Raw genomic sequence first — 20,599 nt, forward strand, 5'->3', positions numbered from 1 at the left:
CTAGCATGAAGAGAACTGGATTCAGCAAACAATTGATTATTTGGCTTAAACTCTCGTTGTTTCTCTTCCTGAATCAATAAGGCGAAAGCTTGTGCCATTGATGGAAGATGATTCATCATTAATATGTTTTCTCTGATTATTGTGTAAACTTCGTTTAATCCCATGAGAAATTGAATTAACCTCCTATCCTGTTCGACTTTGTGCATAAGATCCTTTGCTCCACAAGTACATGCACATTTGCAATGACTCTTTATGCATAAACTGCTCAATTCCTCCCAAAGTTTCTTCATCCTAGTGTAGTAAGTTGTGATATCCAAAACGCCTTGAACGAGATCATTGATTTCCTTTTGAATCTGATATAACTTAGCACCATTAGTCTAATCATAACGATCTTCCAAGTCATTCCATAGTTTCAAAGCATTGTCTACGTATTCGACACTATCAGCAATATCTCTGCTTATGGAGTTAAGGATCCAAGACGTAACCATGTCATCACATCATTCCCATTGCCTATACTCTGGATCATTAGAAGGTGGTTTGTTAGATTTGTCATTTATGAACCCTAGCTTATTTTTTACAGATAATGATCTAAGTATGCCTCTTCTCCAGGATCGATATCCAATCCCATCGAAAGGAACTGGTACGAGAGAAGCACCTGGACTATCAGATGGATGTAGGTACAAAACACTACCTACTTCAATCGTTTTAGTAACCCCTAGATCAATGACTTCCACCATTGTAGCAGATCAGGAAAAAAAATTGAAGAAGCGAATAGTGAAGAAGGCGACGAACAACAACAAGAGAGGAAAAAAAATTGATGCGATCGGAGGAACTTGAAACAACTGGAGCAGCGATTCTTCAACAAAGAGATGAGAAAATCAGGGATGAGCGATTCCTTGCTTTGATACCATGATAAAAACTCAATATTGAGCATGAAGATCCACCATTAATGGTGGATTCTAGAACATACTGATTCAGTCAGTTTTCTCATTTCTGAATGATAAAATCAACTGTAAACTGCATACAATGTGTCACATTTATACAACTTGATAGAATCTAGAAAGTTCCTAATCAAAGAATAAACGGAAATCTAACTAACTAACAAAATCTGTTAACTAACTAACTCTGTGAAACTTTACTGTTAATTGACTAACTCTGTGAAGTTAACTGTTAACTAACTAACATAATTAATCTCAACAATATATATAACTAATAAATGATAAACCATAGTATAAGCATTTTAGCATTTAGATATAGAGGGTGCAAATTAATAACTTATCGTACGTATAATTTAAATGAAACGTAAAGTTAAATTTTGTGCGCTGCATATATATATTCCATGCATCTTCTCCAATATAATGTGCAAACCACAATCAATCTAAGTTATAAATTCATTCGAGAAAAGCCTTTGTTGCGTTCATGATTTGTATTAAGAAATTTACTAAATGTATATAAATAGTTTATTCAGAATACTATAGTTATTTTATTTTTAATATAAGACTAATCCATAAATTTAAAATTTTTGATTCACGTCAGAAGATCATGATAACACTATGTCATAAAGCTCTTTATTGATTAAAAAAAAAGAAAAAGCGGTATGCAGGACATTTTGTTTGATGGTGGTACCAAAATTCATTTTACGGACCAAGTTAATATCTTCGACTTGGTACCTCCAACCAACATGCTTGCATATGGCGCAATTTAACATACGGTTGTCAGTTTAACCATCGCCTTTCACATACATGTTTTTATTTCTATATAATGATTTCACTGCTGGAGTAGTTTTACCAAACCTTATCTTTAAGAATAAAATCACAAAAGCAGTTATAATGTTAGCGGATAAAAACAAGATTAACAATTCACCAACTCTAGTGAAGCCTCAATTCTAACAAGATTAACAATTCTCTACTTAAATTAATTAGATGATGTCAATTAAGAGGGTAAAATATCATTCTCTGTTTTCTATAAAACAACTTGATCGCAAATCAACAATTTAACTTTTTATTTTTAATTCATTCTCCTTTAATAAAGATCTTGAGTTTTAGCTTTTGGTATGAAATTTTTTATTCTTTATTTTTAATGAGCCTTTTCTATACAAATTTTAATTAATTGAGCTAACATTTTTTTGGTATCAAATGCTTAAACAAAAAGAAAAAATGTAAGGATATGTGATTTGAAATAACAAACATCCAATACTCCCTCACTCGCATTTTACATGACTTTTTTTGTTCATGCATCAGATAATTTTTTATTCCATTACGATTTCTCTTCACATTCTTAAATGCTTTTAATACAACAAATTGTAATCCTTCCATTTTATTTGACGGATTTATCAGTTGGAGAGTCAAAGAGGTTTGTAAAGATCACAGTTTTCTTTAAGTATTTTTAATGTCTTGAATTATCAACTATTTTGATTCATAATTTTTTATATATAGTTTTCGAACATATAAATTTGATTTTTAAAAGTTCGAAAACTACATGTTCTAATTCAAATAAATAGAGGGAGTAAATACTTCTGTTTAGGGGTGTACATAGGTAGGTTTGGTTTGTTTTTTCATTAAAAAAAACCCTAAGCCAATTATGTCGCAGTTTGTTAAATCTAAAAACCAAATCAAACCACATAAAGTTGGATTATTCGGTTTTTACTTTAGTCGGTTCTTTCGGTCTTTTTCGATTTTTTGGGTTTTTCAGTTTTTTACAATTATACGGTGTTTGAAAAAGAGATCAAATATATTTTCACTTACTTGTGTGATAAGCTAAACTTTAAAAATATTAAAGGAATAGAAATCTTCGAAAAGACGGTAAAATTCACATGATTACAAAATATTTTTATTGAAACATCAACGTTCATTATGTTAAATTAATAAGATTAAAGGCTACAGTCAAACTGAATACAAAACAAAAAAAATTACAAAGTAAAGTTATCTTCAAATTTGAAAAACTATAACAATATAATTAACTTCTGATCTTAATACAAAATAAAATATTTACAAAATTTTACAAGCCCAAATTTGAAATAATATATCTAAACATTGAAAACTATAAAGTAACTAATAATATATTAACAAAGTAGATTATAAATAATATTTTTTATCTATAAATAAAATAAAATTATAATATATTATGTCGGTTTGGTTTGACTTTTTATCTTCTAATACCAAACCAAGATTGGTCGGGTTTTTTTCAATGCCAAACCAACCAACCAAACCAAACCACGAATCAGTTTTTTTCGATTTGATTTGATTCATCGATTCGATTTGATTTTACGGTTTGCCTTGTACACTCCTAGTTCTGTTCATAGTATTATGTCAGATTTTTACTGAAAATTAAGTTAGTGTTACAGCCGTATCGAAGTACTCTTTCTGGTTTGTGACCATAATAGTTTAGAGTACAGTAACTATTATTACAAGAACATTTCAATGAAGAACATCATCCATCTTAATTCTTACCTAAAGATGTCTTGATCAAAGGTGATCATACATATCGAAGAAACAAAAAAGATGGTGACATTTTACCTTAATCTGTTTCTTTGGATGCAGATCATGTTGCCAATAAGTAATCATTGAACGATACAGAGATGGTCCATGTCAAGAAAAATACAGTATTATTTTTTACTGCACAAATAGATTTGACCAAAAAATTCACTCTCGTTATCTCAATTTATGTAGAACAGGTAGAATAGAATTTTGAGATTCAAATTTTTTAACTTTGACCATGAATGTGAACATAGAAACTTAAAGTTTTTTAAAATAAAATTTATATATTTGAAAACTTAAAAAGTACTATAATAACAAATAACTTAAAATAATTAAGAGATATATAAAAGTATTTCGATAAAAAAAACTCGATTGACTCTCAAAATTCCATTTATGTCGTATAAATTGGGACGGAGAATAGTTTAATTTAAGACTCTTTTCTTGATCATAAGGGGTATTAAGTAGAAGTAAAGCAAATAACAAAGGGAAGTAGGCAACAAATTAACCTCTTAAATTCGTCTGCAAGCAAAATAGTCTTTTTTTTTTTTTTTGTCTTAACGTCGTTTCAATTGCTGGCCGTGACAAGGAACTCGATCTTAGTGTAATAGCCAAGTTATACTGCTGAATATAAATGAAAAAATGGATGCTAAAATTAAAAGCAAAGATGATCAGTTAATGCCAAACACACAGAAAAAAATGAGTGCTGGAATAGTTGATATACGAAGAAGTAGTAGTATAGCATTTTCATGGGAAGATTCACCTGGCGTATCTAAATATTTCATGCGCCACCAAAATTTCTCTTCCTCTAATTATCATTTCAACGGCGAAAAGATTCCGCCGCCTCCTCCGTGTGCAGCCTTTCGGCCTCCAATAATTGGGAAAAGTTCTTTGCTACGTGATGACCCTTTTATTACAGCGTTAATTGAGTGCACAAAAAGTACTACTCTAGGAAATAGCAAAAAGGCTTCTATTGATAATAATGGATCGTCTAAGGGATCAAAGAAGAGCAGCTATTTCTGTATGATCTTTTCGTGCAAGCAGTCTTTAGATGAAGTGAAAGTTGGGAACTTTGTGAAATTATCAAATCTTCCCCCTATTCCTAGACCTAGATCTAGAGGGAGATATAGAGCTTTGAGTATTGTGGACGACGATTGATTTCTATATCAAAACTATATTGTGTCATAAGTTAAATGTGATCAGTGCATCTTATAATTTCATTTCTATATGCACGTAATTAGATTTATCATGAATTAAGTTGTAGCCGTTACGTCCATTTTGCTGATTAATTCTTAGTATATGCATTATTTGTTTTACATTATGGTATATATGTGTAATCGACATCAGGGCTACTTGATGGTGTATTATTTCTTCGCGCTGCAATAATACAACAAACTAACTAAACCAAGAGGAATCATTTCTTTTTCTATTTTAATTTATTTTAGAAAAACAAAAACTATTAACACATAGATACAGGGACCAAAATGCAATAAAATTTAAAGCACAATATTTGCGAATCACCCTCTCGCTTGCGGAGTGCCGCGTGAAATGTTCAGCTTCCGTCAACGAGATGGCCTGTTTCCTTCGCCATTCATCCTCTCCGAAACCCTAATTTTTTTGAATATTCTGGATTTTCTTGTTACCCTATAGTTGGTGGCGCCGCCCAATTCTAATGGCTGCTGCAATAACCACTCCGGCGGCTATTGTTTGTTCCCGCCGGCGTAAGGATCAAATATTCAGTTACTCAGTATCAATCACCAGGGCTACGTTTTCTTTCGCTTTTGTTCCCTTTCACAAGTCGTCTTCTTCTATAAACCTCTGTTCTTTTCTCGGCAATTTCCGTCAGACCAGCGATGTGAGTTGTTTTTCCTTGCAATTCCAATCAGACATTTATACATGTTATATTTTACGCAACTGGTTATGTCTAATTTCTAGATGTTTATTTGGATGATGTTTAATTGACTATAAATATATTGTATTGTTATCTTCTAATTGTTGAATCACTGCGTGTAAACTCAATTTTGAATTGGGAATACTCAAGGTTGAAACAGCAATTTCCACTCTCTGCGATGTAAGAACTAGCTCCAAGCCTCCAAGTTTGGCTTTACATTTTGCTCAACTGTAGTGCTTTCTTCAATTATAATATAATACATATTGATTGGATTTAGGATCTCCCTTGAGACTAATGTTATTCCAATGACTTACGCCCTAGCGCTTTAACATGGAATGTTGCATTGCTCTTTATTTTATGGAAAACAGCTAGTAGGATTTATACAAGTTTACCAAATGGTGGAGGCACAACGTTGACTAGACATAGATACCTAGAAGTAAAGAGTTGTTCTGGTTCGGGTCTTAAGAACACTCAATCTTTATGGCTTGGTTTCCAGAGATAAAAGAGAATCATCACGTTCTTATTGTTAAAAGAACTTAAAAAAGGGACATGATATAACCTTCAAATATCAAGAATGACTTAACAACTGGGAATCATCATTGCATAAAATCGTAATATGTCATAAGTTCAAGTTCATTTGTTCATTTATTCTTTTCCTTCTTCCAATAGGAATAATTTACGGTTATTCTAGCTCAACTCAAATATCTTATGTTTGTCCCGAAGAGAAAAGTCTTGAAATAAGAGAAGTGCTAAATGAAATGCTTAAAGAATTGGGTATCATTCAGCAACTCTTTTTCCATGATCTTAAGATTTCTATTCATGTGGTCAATTATATTGAGCTCAAATAACTATCTATCTTTCATGTCATCTCCTCTCTTTTTGATTTCGCAGTGTTGAATTTAGCTATGCTCTCATTTTTCCATGGTGCTCACTATACAAATCTTCAAAATTATTGACCTTGTTTTCTGAATGTATCATCGAAAATGTGTTTGGACCCGGCACTTTTGTCAAAAGGGAAGATCAAAGTTTTGTTATTCGTCAAAAATTGTGTCTGCTGCATGCCTTGGACAATTCTTTTCTTCCTTTTTGGATGATCACCTAGAAATGTCCCTTTTCTCCCCAACTTGATTTTCCCTTCACTAATAATTGACATTCTCATCGTTTCATAAATCACCAGAGCACAATACATATATCCTTTAGTATGAGTCAAGATTAGAAAGTGATTTGAAATTCAGAAAGGATGAGAAGAGTAGCTATCACTGTTAACTTCTATCTCCTGCTTTATATCGGGAGAAAGCAAAATTTGCAATTCAGGTTTAAAATGCTTGCTTTGACAATTGATTGTTTAAAGGACATCTGCTTCTGTGCTTTATTGACTTTAGATGTGGGATTATACCCAAGATTATCCAAATTGGCATGATTATTTTATCAGTGATTGCTACATATTTTTGACATGTATGCCTATGTGGAATACTTGCTCTCCCAAGATAATGTGTTGTTTGGGCAGACATTTTTCTTAGATGTTTGGTAGCAGAGTTTGCATTATGCCAAAGTCCTAAGTAACCTTACTACTGAGTCACTGTGAAGTTCATAAGGTGTGTGTTATCATATTTGCATACGGTGAATGATGTCCTAATTTTTCTTTTTTCATTGTGAACTTCTGTTGCAAAAATGTTTATTGAAGTTTTTAGTATCCTATGTGAGTTTCTGTTGAAAAAGTGTTTATTGGAGATTGTTTTACTCTCTTTGTTTCGTTTATATGATGGTGTTGGACTTGACAAAATGTTGAAGATGATAACTTGGCTTCTATAATATATTAGTCTTCGTAAAAAATGTATATCAAGATAATAGTTGAAAAGTTATATTTATGGGAAAAAACACTACATCAAAGATAAGATTTGGATACCAAAATGAATTTTGTTTACCGACAGTTGTGTAGATTAATATTTTTAAGGGAAAAAGGACAAATATACCCCCGAACTTTCAAAAATGGTATACAAATACCCTTCGTTATAATTTGAGGTTATATATACCCTTACCGTCATATTTTTGGATCATGTATATCCTTACACTAAACGGAGAGACACGTGGCGATATCTTAAAAATTTACCCTATTTTATTTTGTTTTAACTTTCACCTACAAAACTAAAAGCCCACTCAACTATCTATTTACCTGACCCGAATTAAAAATTCCGACCCAATCTAAAACATCTGTGGAGTACATTTCTGAAGCAAATCCCTCAATCCCGTCATCATCTCTTCTCCATTCTCAATAATCAAGATCTCATCCATGATGGAAAATTCATTTGCTAGAGAAACCCATTACACTATCTATCAAATTTATTTTCAAATTTACACTAAATAAGCTGAAAATATAAAACCTTTACACATAAACATGTCACAAAAACTCTTTATCAATCAATCACCACATATCAAAATTAAAGCCTCAATACTACAGCACATAAGAAAATTTCAACAAGATCATTTAGAGCTCAAATCAGATGCCATACTAAGAAACTCATTACACAATTGGAAGAAAAAAAAAGAAATGGAGAAATGACCAGAAGCCATCGGAAAGCTCTTTGAAACACTCATCCCCTTTCCCTTTCCTACAAATTTAACAAACTCTTCAACTTCATCTTACGCATATTATTGCTACTGAACTACAGAAGCCATTGTAGGATAGAAGCCCTAAAATATGAGGTTTACTAAATAGAAGTAGAGGTGTACGTCATAGATGTTTTAGATGGGCTTTTCGATTTTGTCGTCCCACTCTCGAATTATTTGTGTGTGCTTACAATGTATATTTGTAGAAGAAGAGGGTGAGTATGTAATGAATTGAATAAGCACTTGAGCAAGCGGATCTGAAGTTGGAAACTAGAAGAAACGATATTTTTTTGTTTGGAAGAAGAAGAGGAAACTGAAGTTTAGTATTTGATTAGATGATGATGTTCTTCATACTAATTACGTCGCTGTCACTAGCGGCAAAGGTGCCATAGAATTGATCGAGAATTTGGGAGATTTTGATTTGGGTATATTATTAGGATGTTAGTAAGTGGGTGGGTATAGAATATTTGGGTGGGTTTTTCATTAATTCGGGTGGGTTCTTTATTTTTGGGTTAAAATCGGGTAGAGGCATAGGATGACGCCACGTGTCCATCCGTTAGTGTGAAGGATATAAGTGCTCCACTTTTTGGACGGCAGGGGCTCTAGTGTCTCAATAGTATAACGAAGGGTATTCGTATACCATTTTTGAAAGTTCGGGGGTATATTTGTCCTTTTTCCCTATTTTTAATTGAATGGTTTAAACATTTTGGGACGTCCCATAACAGAAAAAGTGTCATCTACGTTGACACGGATGGAGTATGATTTTTTGTTGGTAGATTTCTGAAATTCATAAAGGCTTATCCTCAGATGTAGGTTTATGCCCTACTTCCTTTTTATTTTTGGTTTAGGTGGAGCTGGTGGATCTAAAATGTGGTTCTGATTAAGTTTATTTAGAGGTCTTCACACTATCATAGTTTGATCATCTAGTGTACATTGTTAAATTAGATGTTGTATTGGCATCTTGTTTGTTGGTGACAGACGCCTCATCGTTAGGATAATAGACCAAAAGATTTAAGCTGATAAAAATGTATCCGACTTTACAAGGATAGAGTATAAGAGGATACGTAACGTAATTAGGTCTACACTTAAATGTCCTCACACCCGCCCCAAAGCAACCAAAGGTTTACATTTAATACTGCCTATTTTCTATTGTTACTGGGACCATATATCCTTATTTTTAAAAAAATAAAAATTCTCATTAGTTTACTCCTGTTGTTGCATTACATGAATAAGATACTTCAAGGCTTTTCAAATTGTCTGCGAAGTCTAAACATGCATATTCGTCTATAAGGAAATGTGACAAGGTGCTTGAAGTTTATTGAGATTTCTCTCATGATTTGTGTGGCCCTTCCCTCTTTTTCACCTAAGGTAACAAATAAAGGCAAACTGCAAATGGAAAATTATGTTCTACAAATGAGTTTTGCTGATGGAAATGGCCTTTGATCTATTGTTATACAATCCCTCATTTTAATGTTGCCAGCATCACTTTCAAGGACTAGAAAACAGGTTTAATTTCCAGCAGAAGTTGCATTATAAAGAAAATTGGTTTTCTGATCCTGTTTTTATATCAGGAATTGCTGACAAGCTTTGGTGCTAGAGGTTCTCAGTTTCTATGTCCTGTATCTTGCGAAGTTGACGGTCGCAAAGAGGGAGATGCCAAGAAACAAAGGCTAGCATATGCCAGTAAAGTGAAATCGGATGAATCAACCAATATGCAAGTATTAGATATCCAAAAATCAGTCTCATCTGAACGGAGGAAGATGTTGAAAATGGAAAGAAATCCCAAGCGTCTCAACAATAGTGCATCACAGAGGAACAAAATTGAATATTACCAGGTCATCCAATATCCTCTGAAAACTGAGTCTACTATGGGGAATATATTACGTCATAATACTTTGGTTTTTGTTGTTCACAAAGATGCTGACAAGAAGAGCATAAGGGATGCTGTAAAGAAGCTGTTTAAGATTGAAATGAAGAAAGTAAATACATCAATCATGCCTGACGGGACGAAGAAAGCATATGTTATGCTGACACCAAATTATAGTGCACTAGATGTGGCAAAAAAAATCAAAGCCATTTAAAAGTTGATTCTCCGTCTTCCTTTCCTTGCCAAGACAATCTGGTGGCTATATAAGGTGCTGGAGTTAGAAACTAGAAGCTTATGATTTATATGTGATCTTATGTTGAAATTTTCTCTAGTCTTTATAGGTACAATTTTGTAGTTTCAGCTTAATTTTGACCGCTCTCTGGGAAGTAAGTGTTCAATCATTGTGGTTTTTGGCTAAATGTTCCTGTATGAATGTACGGCTTGGTTCAACACCTTCTTCATTTCTCCCCAAATATTGGGAAAAACTTGTAAGCTGTGTAAAATCATTATGCTTTCAAGCTTTACATTGAAATACTTGATAACAGGAGGATCGGCTTATAATCATTTCCCAATTTCTGTTTGTGCTGTAGGTTTGTAACGTTGACGACATGGAGCCATTCTCAATTGGACTGATGTTTTTTTCTTTTAATTCACTGCAAATGCAATAATGCAGAGATTAGTTGGGAAAAGATAGTGACATATTGCAGACATTTCCTAGTTCCTACCAACTACTGACAAAAGTGCAAGGCACAGTAAGTCCTTCGGCTCCTTATCCTAATTTTATCATTTTCCCAAAGATCTCTCACTGATTCTGCTTTATGAAAAATGATCATCCCTGGGTCCTGGTGGATATAGCTTGGATGATTGCCCTCTTAGCAAGGGCACAATACAATTCTTCCCTCTGATTTTGTTTGTTTTCCTTTTTCCTTGCTGGATAAGGGAAAGAAAGAACAAGTGGAGCCCCCGCTTTTGATACTCTGTTTCCTTATAATTCTATAACCAGCACTACATATAAAGATAGGCACTAATTTCCAACAAGCCCTTGGTTTTGCAAAAGTAGTATGTAATCCTACGAGTGGAGTTTGAGGAGGGTGGTGGGCTACTCCCACCTTATGAAGGTAGAAATGTTGTTATCACATCCAATCATTAAAAACGTTTTAAGGATAATTTTGGAATATTATAGAAACATGATTATCTCAACCCAATCTTGTTAAAAAAAAAAAGTAAAGACTATTTCAAATTACAAAAGAAGGTAATACTACAAAACCAAGTATAATTAAGAGTACTTTATGGTAGTTATTTTCAGTATAAACGCGGATATTATTAGGTTCTCTCTTGTTTGCACGTTTTATATGTGGATGATTAGTTACTCAAATCCAATCTTAGTAGACGTTCTTCATAAACTAATATCTTCCCAAATTTGAAAACTCAATATTCTTGAGTGGAAAATTTGGATGCCAGACTTATATACGTACTTCTCAAAATATTAATATGATGGGACTCCTCTCTGGTTGGAAAAATAAAGCTAACCATGAAAAATAGTAAGTACGAATTACAAATACTTATGCCTTTCTCTCATCTTAATTAACTTAGAGGTGAAGAAAGGAAACAAATATGTTATTTTTATTAAAAAAGCATGCACACTTCGAAACCCTTAATTGGTACTCTTACATTTTTTCTTTATGAGGAAGTGACCTACCAGTTACTTTAAATTAATTAAATTTTAATAGAGAAGACTAACCTTAAATCTTTGACAACATAGTATTCTAAATAATGTAATTAAACTTCTCCATATCACGATCTTTGGTTGTTCACCTGTATTCTATTTGCATCAATTGATTTCGACAATAATTACTTTACTATACTAATAATCTTACCCCACCAAGAGTGAATTAAAGAAAAGGATGTTAACTAAAAGAAATAAAAAGAATTGGTGGCAACTAAACTAGTAAGGAGTTCTAGAAATATGTCCGTATTTTTATCAGCGGGGAAATTTGTTCTTTACACTTGTTAGTATTAGTATTTTGCAAATATTTTTGTTGACCAAAATAAAATTACAGCCATTTAATTGTGACAAATGCAGTAGTTTAGGTAAATGTTAGTCAATTCTAATTTTAGGAAATTTCATAAATAGCAAATAGCAAAGAGATTAACTTAATAAGTCTCCTTAGCTACAATTTGCCTAATTACTCTCCATAGCAGTTTCTTTTGCTATGGATATTTCCGTTTATATAATTCACTTGTCAATATACAAACATGGTAAGTATATATAAATTTTGTATCTATACATTTAGAAATTTCAGAATTTATATAGATCAAATGTATCAACAACATAATTAATTATATACAAGCTAGGGTAAACATATATAAATTTTGTATTTATACAACTAGAAATTGAATTATACAAATTCTGAATATATATAATTACGAGCGAATTATACGAACGTGGTCCACGTAAATATAGTTATAAAGTAATTTCTTCAAACTATAGCTATGTTAGCATACTTTTGATATAATGATGTTAAAATATACATATTAGGACACGTCATTTATACCCTGGATATAAATATCAACCTTGCAAATTGATCAATATTAAATCCGATATATTGATCTAAAGGGTCGACAAAAAAAAATATAAAGTGGAAGTAAAATATAAAAAGACAAACATAACTATTATTTACTCCCTCCGTCCCTTTTTAGTTGTCCACTTTAGAAATGGCACACAGATTAAGGCAACAATGATTAGCACAGTGAAGTTACAATTTTACCCTTATAACAACTTTTCACTTCAAAATTACAATCACTTATTTGAATTAAAGTGAAATAAATTGGAGGGAAACAACATACACTTTTACAATTTTCAAGAAGTGTAAATAAGGGTATAATAGGAAAAAATTTGTTGTCCTTTCTTGATTTGTCAAAATGGACAACTAAATAGGGACAACCAAAAAAGGAAATATGGACAAGTAAATAGGGACGGAGGGAGTATGTTTTAACGGAGATGCTTTTCAAATCATTCACCTTTTCAAAAGGAAAGGAAACAGAAAAATAAATGAATAAAAAGAAACAAGTTTTACTTGTTCAAACAAACTTTTCTTTAATCGCTTTAATTCTTTATCCATGGTGGTTTATTAGTTTTGTACATTTACGTGGGGAATATCCGTGGCACCTAACATAAAATATTCACTCAACTTGCGCACTAGAAAATTAAATTGTGTTTATTGTTATAAGTAGATCCACACTACTTTTGGTGAAAGGGAAAATGAAAATGGGGATGACATATGCAACTTTTTTTGTTATGGGTTTAATGGAATAGGTTTCAATTCAGATAAAAACTTCACGGGTCAAATGCATAAAAGCAAAAAAAAAAGTGGTCCAGGAGATATTTTTTGTTGGACTGCAGTTATCCTAATCTGATCTATTAAAACTTGTTTAATAAAAAGTTTAATTGATAATCTAGAGGGTTTTTTTTTTATTAAAGAAATAACAGTTAAGTGTGATCTTGAACAAGAAATAACATGAATGAGCTCGCATTGCCAATCCAAATAAAAGATGAGGGTTGTGGTCAATGATGAAGCCAAGAATTTTATTTAGTGGAATTACAATATATAGATTAAAAAGAACACACATAAAAAATAGGAGTCGTCACTGGTTTCAGTAGAATGATTATGTAAAACTTGTTGAATCATGACATCCTTTACACGAGTTGAGAATAAATGAAGAAGTATCATTAATGAAGTTAGAAATATTGTCAATGAGGATTTAGAAAATTGACCCTAATTTATCTTAAACGAAAGCATAATATTGGTATTATCATTTCCTTCAAGAGTGTGAGAGAAAGATGGATGAAAGGAGAAGAGAACATTTTGTCATGGCTGAAGAATTGAAGCAATTTTCTCTTATGGCGCCATATCTAGAAAGGCACATGCAATTCACCTATATTTGCTTGATATTAAATATTCTTACAAAGTAATTCATCATGGAAATCATGAAATTTTATGATTCTAAAGAGCAAGATGTTTAGAATTTATCTTAATCCGTTAATTAGGATAACTATACAAGTACATAACGACGTCATCTGTATATCTTGATTATTACTATAATATAAAGCTTCCATCTGCTTTCGTACTTGATCCAAATACCCCCAAAGTTTAGTAAAGGAAAAGAGCATAAATGTACATCATATATTGAAAGCAACATATTCCCCGTCCTTTGGTTAATAATTTATTTTTGTCAAGACACAATTATATATTCTCTCCTTTTTTATTTGTTGATATTCCTGCATGCGTGTAGATAGATGCATGTGAACATAAATTAAATCAGATGGTAAAGTGAACCATCAACAATCAGTTAGTGTATTAACCTAGCTAAGAAATAAAGAATTCTCTTTCAGCGCGGTTCCCTTTTGTGAGACGCCACTTAATTAATCAGCATTATTCCTGATTAAGTCTAATAATCAAATCACGGAGATAATTAATACTCTTAATGACCGTTGGATTAGCGCCAATGACGACAAATGTTACGTACGGGGTCCACCATTTAGAGATTGAAAAGTCATGAAAAAACAATTATGGCAATGAACGTACTAGCAATATAATACTTACTAAACGGTAGAAAGGCAAAAAGAAAATAGTTCCATTTAACTAATAAGCCAAACATTGCACGATTGTGTCATTTACACCATAATGATAGCCTGGTTTTGCTTAAAATAAAACCACCATTTGGTCCCAACCTCAAAGCTCCTAGCTAGTAGCTACATACATTACTATATCTCTTTACCACTATTATACGCACCTTTTAATTTAATTTACAAGAAATAGAGAGTGAGAGAGAGAAAATCCTCTTGTGACTTCATTTCATCTTAAGTAATAAGATAGTTATATAGTGGTGCTAATTAGAGGAAGAAACACGTTTAATGATGATTTATTATAGGTCCAAGTGATTAATTAATGAGGTCTTTGTTCCATATTATTGCATGCCCATGCAGAATAAGAATTAAATTGCTGCTCAAGTTGCCGGGTGATCAATATTTGACGTATACCCTCAAGTCTTTGCCGAAGGATAGCCGATTCGGTCCTGACCCGCTCGTTCTCACACTGGACCACTCGGCACTGGTGAGTAATCAACCGTAATCGGTTCATTATTTCCCGGTTCCCTACTTTAAGCCGGTTCGCTTGGTTCCGCAGGTTCTCCAGATGCTTTTGCTTTCGCATGCGGGACCGCCTTGCTGATTCCCGGTTCGATACCATACGCCGACGCTTCCTCTCATCTATGTCACGGTTCGATGTCGTGCGCTGCCGCTTCCTCTCGTCAGGACAGCGGTTCGTGTTATTATTATTGTTATTATTCCGGTTCGGGTCATCTGAACCGGAACTAGAGTGAACAGAATTCGGTTTGGAGTCATCAGAACCTGAATCGGAGTTCAAAATAACCGGTTCAGGGGGTGGGGATTCCTTGGGTGAAACAACCGGTTCTTCTTCTTCCACTTCTTGTGGGAATAGAAAAGCCGGTTCGATACATTCCCAAGGAGTGAACCCGCCATCAAAAGCCGGAAATAAATAGGGAAAAAGTCCATCAGCGGACAGAGTAGTGGCCGGAAAAGTGGACAACATGGCCGGAAAATCGCTTCTAAAGGGGGGTGGGTAATTAGGAGGAGAAAAGGGAAGTAGTAAGGTCAGGAGTGTAGTATTTATTGACAAACGGAAAGGAGTAGGGTATGTTCCCACCAGGGATATTTTTGTAATTCGACAAAACTTTTGAGTCAGGTGGCAATAGTGCGTGGGGTCCATTTAGTTGGCTTTTAAAAGTAGATTTTTTTGTGACATAAGCTTGGGTTGGGGTGGGCTGGGACCCAACAATTCAGCTTAGTCACGAAGGAAAAGAAGTGGGGACACAGTTTGCCTACGTGTCGTATTTGGTTTGAGCTGAGCGTGTGAGGAGCCAATAATTTGAAAAGGTGCTTACGTGGAAGCACGTTCTTAGCTCGGTTCCGGCTTTGCTGATGAGCTGAAATTGATACCGTTGAATCTAAATTTATGTGATATTATTTAATTTAATATCAAATTTAAGAAAGAATAGCATTTTAAAATTTAGTAGATAGTGGTAGACCTTGGAATTTGTGTGAATATAACTCGTTGTAATAAAAATAAATAAATAAAATAATTTCTAATTTTAAAAAGATGATAATGTACATCTTTTAATTAAAAACGAAGTAATATTCTAGGTAAATTGAGAGTTTTTAAGAGAGTGATGGACTCTCTGGCAATTATGTTTATCCAGTGTTAATACTAGGAAGAAGCGAAGTACTTGATATGTGTTTAGGTCATCATTTGTTTTTCCTCAAGATTAATTGTTACTTGCAATATTTAGGGGACGATGTTATTATATAGTTTTGAATTTATCTGAATTTAATGGATCATGATTAATAATTGTAAAATATAAATGATTTAGTATTTAAAAGTTTAAAAGTTAAATCCATAAACTTTAATCCTAAATCCGTATTTGCTTACGGAACTAGTAGTATATAATAAACACACTAAAATGGTGTTGAGTGCTGATATTACTAGCAAGTGCAAAAATATCACTAGTCTGTTGTTTGGACCACAAATAACATAGTGGAGATAGAGGAATGAATGACATTTTTGAAAGTGCCCTCATCTCCATTTATTAGTAGTCAACTTGATTTTTTCTATCTGCTGTAATTAAAAACAACATATTATATTATATTATAAACTCTTTGACCTTATCTATTTTATGGTGTGCGCAACTGTGGATGCGTGATAAAATCTCACTGGACTACTGTAGTCTGTAGGTAATAAAAACAAAATAAAAAAACAGTAATAATGTGTAGGGCTTGTGCGTAAAGCTTTATCCCAATCGTTATTATTGCGTCCTTGTTTTTTCGAGGATTTGATGGAAGGACTTAGTAACTAGTACTGTTCTTGTTGGCAATTATTTATGATAAAATAAAATAAAATTATGACAACTCCTTTATAGAGCCTGAATTACTTTATATATTGTCATGAATTTGACAAATTGTGCACCTATGATATGAACCTGTAATGGGAGGACTCATGGTTAGGTCAAAGACTTTTAGGGTAGTTTGGCCATGCGATATAGAATTATGATATGATATTATAATATGGAATTATGAGATAAAATTGAAGTTTTGTTTGAACATGCGATAAGAAATTTTTGTGTTGTATATTTTCTCATAAACATAAAAATTGCATAAGTTGTAAAACTATTAAAATAGCTCCAATTCTTTATTCAATCTTATCAAATAAATAAAAATTTATAAAATTGCATAATAGAGTATTACAAAGCTATCTGTTCTCCACTTAATTAATTATTTCATCTAACTTTAATTGATCAAACTTTAATTCAATAACATAAATTGTAGTGTATTAGTCTTTAATATAATTCTCCCACACAATACGAACAATCTTCTCACGTTGAACTTGCATTTCTCTATCATATGACCGAGAATACAAACCAACATTGTTACTTTGAGCCATTTGTTGGTTCAATCTTTTCAATGCATTAATTTCGTGCTAAAATCAAACATATTGGAAGTAGTGATTATCGAACATACATCATCAATTTTATCCTTTTTCATATTAAATTGCTTTAAACATTTTCATATGTAGTCAAAAGAGATTTTATTTTATTTTATGAAAAAACAAAACAATATTACTCCCTATGTTTGTATTTATATTCACCAAATCAAATCTTACTTTATCATTTACATTCACCAAATTGAAAGCAATAATAAATTTTATGTTTGGTGAGTATAATAAATTTTAAAAAGTAATGATGTGATTATTAATTTGATTTACATATGAAATAAATGTTTAGTAAATATAATGTGGGTTGTTTTCACAAAATATAAATTTGTGGGTCAACTTTTGTATTTAAAAAAATCTCAAATCATGATTATAGAATTCTCATATCATGATTTTTGGAGAATATGGTATTCCATCTCGTGATTTCAAATCAGGAGATGAAATCTGCATAAAATCGCATGTCCAAACACTAATTTTATCTCAAATCGTGATATAATATCGCATGGCCAAACGCGTAATTAAACTTAAACTTATAATGTTATAGTTTCCCTTCTCTACTCTTCAATAACTTTGGCACCATCCTATTCAAACTGTCATATATATGTTGATTGAGGAGATCCCAAAGATACAAACTTAACTTAAATCATACCTCGATTGAAATGTTTTTGCAATAATAAATACAACAATGTAATAAATACGCATATCATTGCACTCTTAATATATATATATATGCAATAAAACTTTAACTCTTTCAATATATATATATATATATATATATATATATAAATATATATGATTTTAAGTTAACTTCTTATTGTTAAATTATAGTTAATTAGTACAGATTCTAAATTTAATTTTTTATTTAATTTGTAAAGTAGTATAATTTATTGTAAATTATGGGGGGGGGGGGNGGAGTTTATGATTGTTTCCCTTTTCCACAATAATGAATTAATAAAGAACCTGCATATATTCAATTATTCTTAACACGTCATTGTCTTTAGAGGCATCATTAACAATTGGGCCGATTCTCGGAATATAACGAAAAACCAACATGTTTTTGTCTTTCAATTTCATCTTCATATAATAAGATATTAATTGCACCTATTTTTCTAAAGTCCAAGCCTAAACAAAGACTAGCTAACATTAGGGAACGCTCCAAATATGAAATCCAAAACAATTTCTTTTTCAAAAATCAATAATTAAGGAGAGGGAATCCATTTAATATTCCTGAGGCTGACATTCAAAGCTCTTTTTTTGTCCTCAATCACATATTACAACACGTATATAAAATAAAAAGCAATTAATTTCTTTAATTTGGTTCCATTAAACAGAGAGTGCCTCCAAAGTCAAGGGAACTTTATTCTTTAATAGGACATGAAATGGACTTCAGGGTATGAAGAACAGACACGTACGTTGTCTACTAGTTCAATTCATCATGATAAGGTTTTAATTCTTTTGTTTTGTTCCATCTCTTATTTTGATGTTTATAAAATATTCTCTCACTTTCACTTTGGAAATTCCTTATTTATGCACCAAAAGAGCATCGCACATCTGGTCGCACCGAAAAGGATTGGATACGTATATAACTCTTCTATCGTATAATTTCCTAGTACTACCAGCATTAGAAAAATATGGAATTGATCACTAAGAAATTTATCTGTAATTCCTTGCTAATATGTTGCAAAAGAGCTCCTAGCTAATTAGATTTTCATTTTCGTAAAATTCATCGCTAATTCTTAGCTAAATGGGATTAACATGAGATTTTTGTTGTTTCATAAAAAAAAAATCGTAGCTGACTCCTTATTTCGCGGGGTTAATATCTCAAATGGTCACTCAAATTTGAAAATTTATTTAAAAAAGTCATTGAACTTTGTTTTGTATCAATAAAATCACTCAAGTTAAATCCTTGTATCCGTAAAATCATTCAACTGAATTTCTCATTAAATAAAATTTGTCATGACAAAATAAATTATTTTTTATTCCTAAAATTGAATAATATTAACTCCTAAAATAAATAAATAAAATAAAATATGTTTTGCGGATTAACTTAAATGTTCATATATGAAATTATTCTCATTTTTCAGTTGTCTATGATGTTTCAAAATCTATTTTATTTGAATTTCGCAAATAAATAGCTTCATATCTTTTGAATATTTGTATAGCGGTATGATTCACAACAATCCTTTGCTAACCACTAGGCGATTTTAATCCTGTTAAAAAATGGGGATAACATAGCGTGAGGTTTTCTAGACGTTATGTTATTTAGAATACATATTTTAGTTAATCCAGAGGGGATGCGGCTCGTTCAGTGCCTTTACCATCCAGTTGGTCCAGTCCCCCTTTAATCTGCTGCCATTTGTCACATAATGATCTAAGGGTCAATAATTATTTAACCAAAACAATCTTTTAAATCATGGTTAAGCTACATTATCTTTTTTAATTTCTTTTTGTTTCATATTAACTACATGTATATAGGAGAGGATCTTTTTGATCAATCACTGCTTTGTTTTCCTTTTTTCATTTTTTTTTCACGTTCTTTCCGAAAATCATTTAATTTCCATCACAAACCCAATTTCTTTCAAACTAAAAACTCCATTATTTTCATATTATTTAATAACTCTTCCTAGATTTCTCTATACATTCAACTTCTTAATAAAATTGAAGTGTATTACAATGGCCACAAGAAATTTCTAAAGCTAAATAACATTATTGTTCTTGTTTCTTACCATCAGACGGTTAAGAGAGAGCAAGAAATTTCTTCGATTATTATATAGGTGTTCGTTAATATGAGATGAAAAACTATATAGTAACTTAGTTTTTCTCAGTTAACCAAGAGCAGGAAATTATTGTTTCTCAACTACTAAGTGCAAATAGCTTCTACCCATTTACTCTCAACTACTGTAGCTTAATCATAATTTAAGAGGTTGTTTTGGTTAAATAATTATTGACCCTTAGATCATTATGTGACAAATGGCAGCAGATTAAAGGAGGACTGGACCAACTGGATGATAAAGGCACTGGACATGGGCCGAATACAGTTAGAGGTGTGCTAATAAACCTAATTAATGAGTACTATATTTTATTTTGGGGTGAGAAAGGAAAGAGAGGGTCAACAGTTGCCAAGGAGAAGCAACTATTAAATTAAATTATTTATTTAAAAGTTAATATCTTAAAAGATCATTTAATTTTGAGAATA

General features: G+C 32.1%; 2 protein-coding genes across 3 annotated transcripts; one reads left to right on the top strand and one right to left on the bottom strand.

Annotated features, from left to right (window-relative positions):
* Window positions 1–4,993: 4,993 nt before the first annotated feature.
* LOC125846385 (60S ribosomal protein L23a-like) lies at window positions 4,994–10,809 on the top strand. Of its 2 annotated transcripts, XR_007444354.1 has the most exons (3): window positions 4,994–5,328; window positions 9,543–10,106; window positions 10,429–10,809. XR_007444354.1 is itself a non-coding variant. In XM_049525791.1 (2 exons), the coding sequence occupies exons 1-2, from the start codon at window positions 5,146–5,148 to the stop codon at window positions 10,050–10,052; spliced, it is 693 nt and encodes a 230-aa protein (XP_049381748.1). In that variant the 5' UTR covers window positions 4,995–5,145; the 3' UTR covers window positions 10,053–10,402. The 2 variants fall into 2 exon arrangements, 1 of the variants encoding a protein (XP_049381748.1); XM_049525791.1 differs by lacking the exon at window positions 10,429–10,809 and having other exon boundaries at window positions 4,995–5,328; window positions 9,543–10,402.
* Window positions 10,810–14,451: 3,642 nt separating this feature from the next.
* LOC125846379 (basic leucine zipper 34-like) lies at window positions 14,452–15,607 on the bottom strand. The gene has a single exon (XM_049525785.1). It carries the CDS (start codon window positions 15,448–15,450, stop codon window positions 14,785–14,787), a length of 666 nt encoding a protein of 221 aa, XP_049381742.1. The 5' UTR covers window positions 15,451–15,607; the 3' UTR covers window positions 14,452–14,784.
* Window positions 15,608–20,599: the final 4,992 nt, after the last annotated feature.

Source organism: Solanum stenotomum, chromosome 12 (genome assembly GCF_019186545.1).
Source record: "Solanum stenotomum isolate F172 chromosome 12, ASM1918654v1, whole genome shotgun sequence".
NCBI lineage: Eukaryota > Viridiplantae > Streptophyta > Magnoliopsida > Solanales > Solanaceae > Solanum > Solanum stenotomum.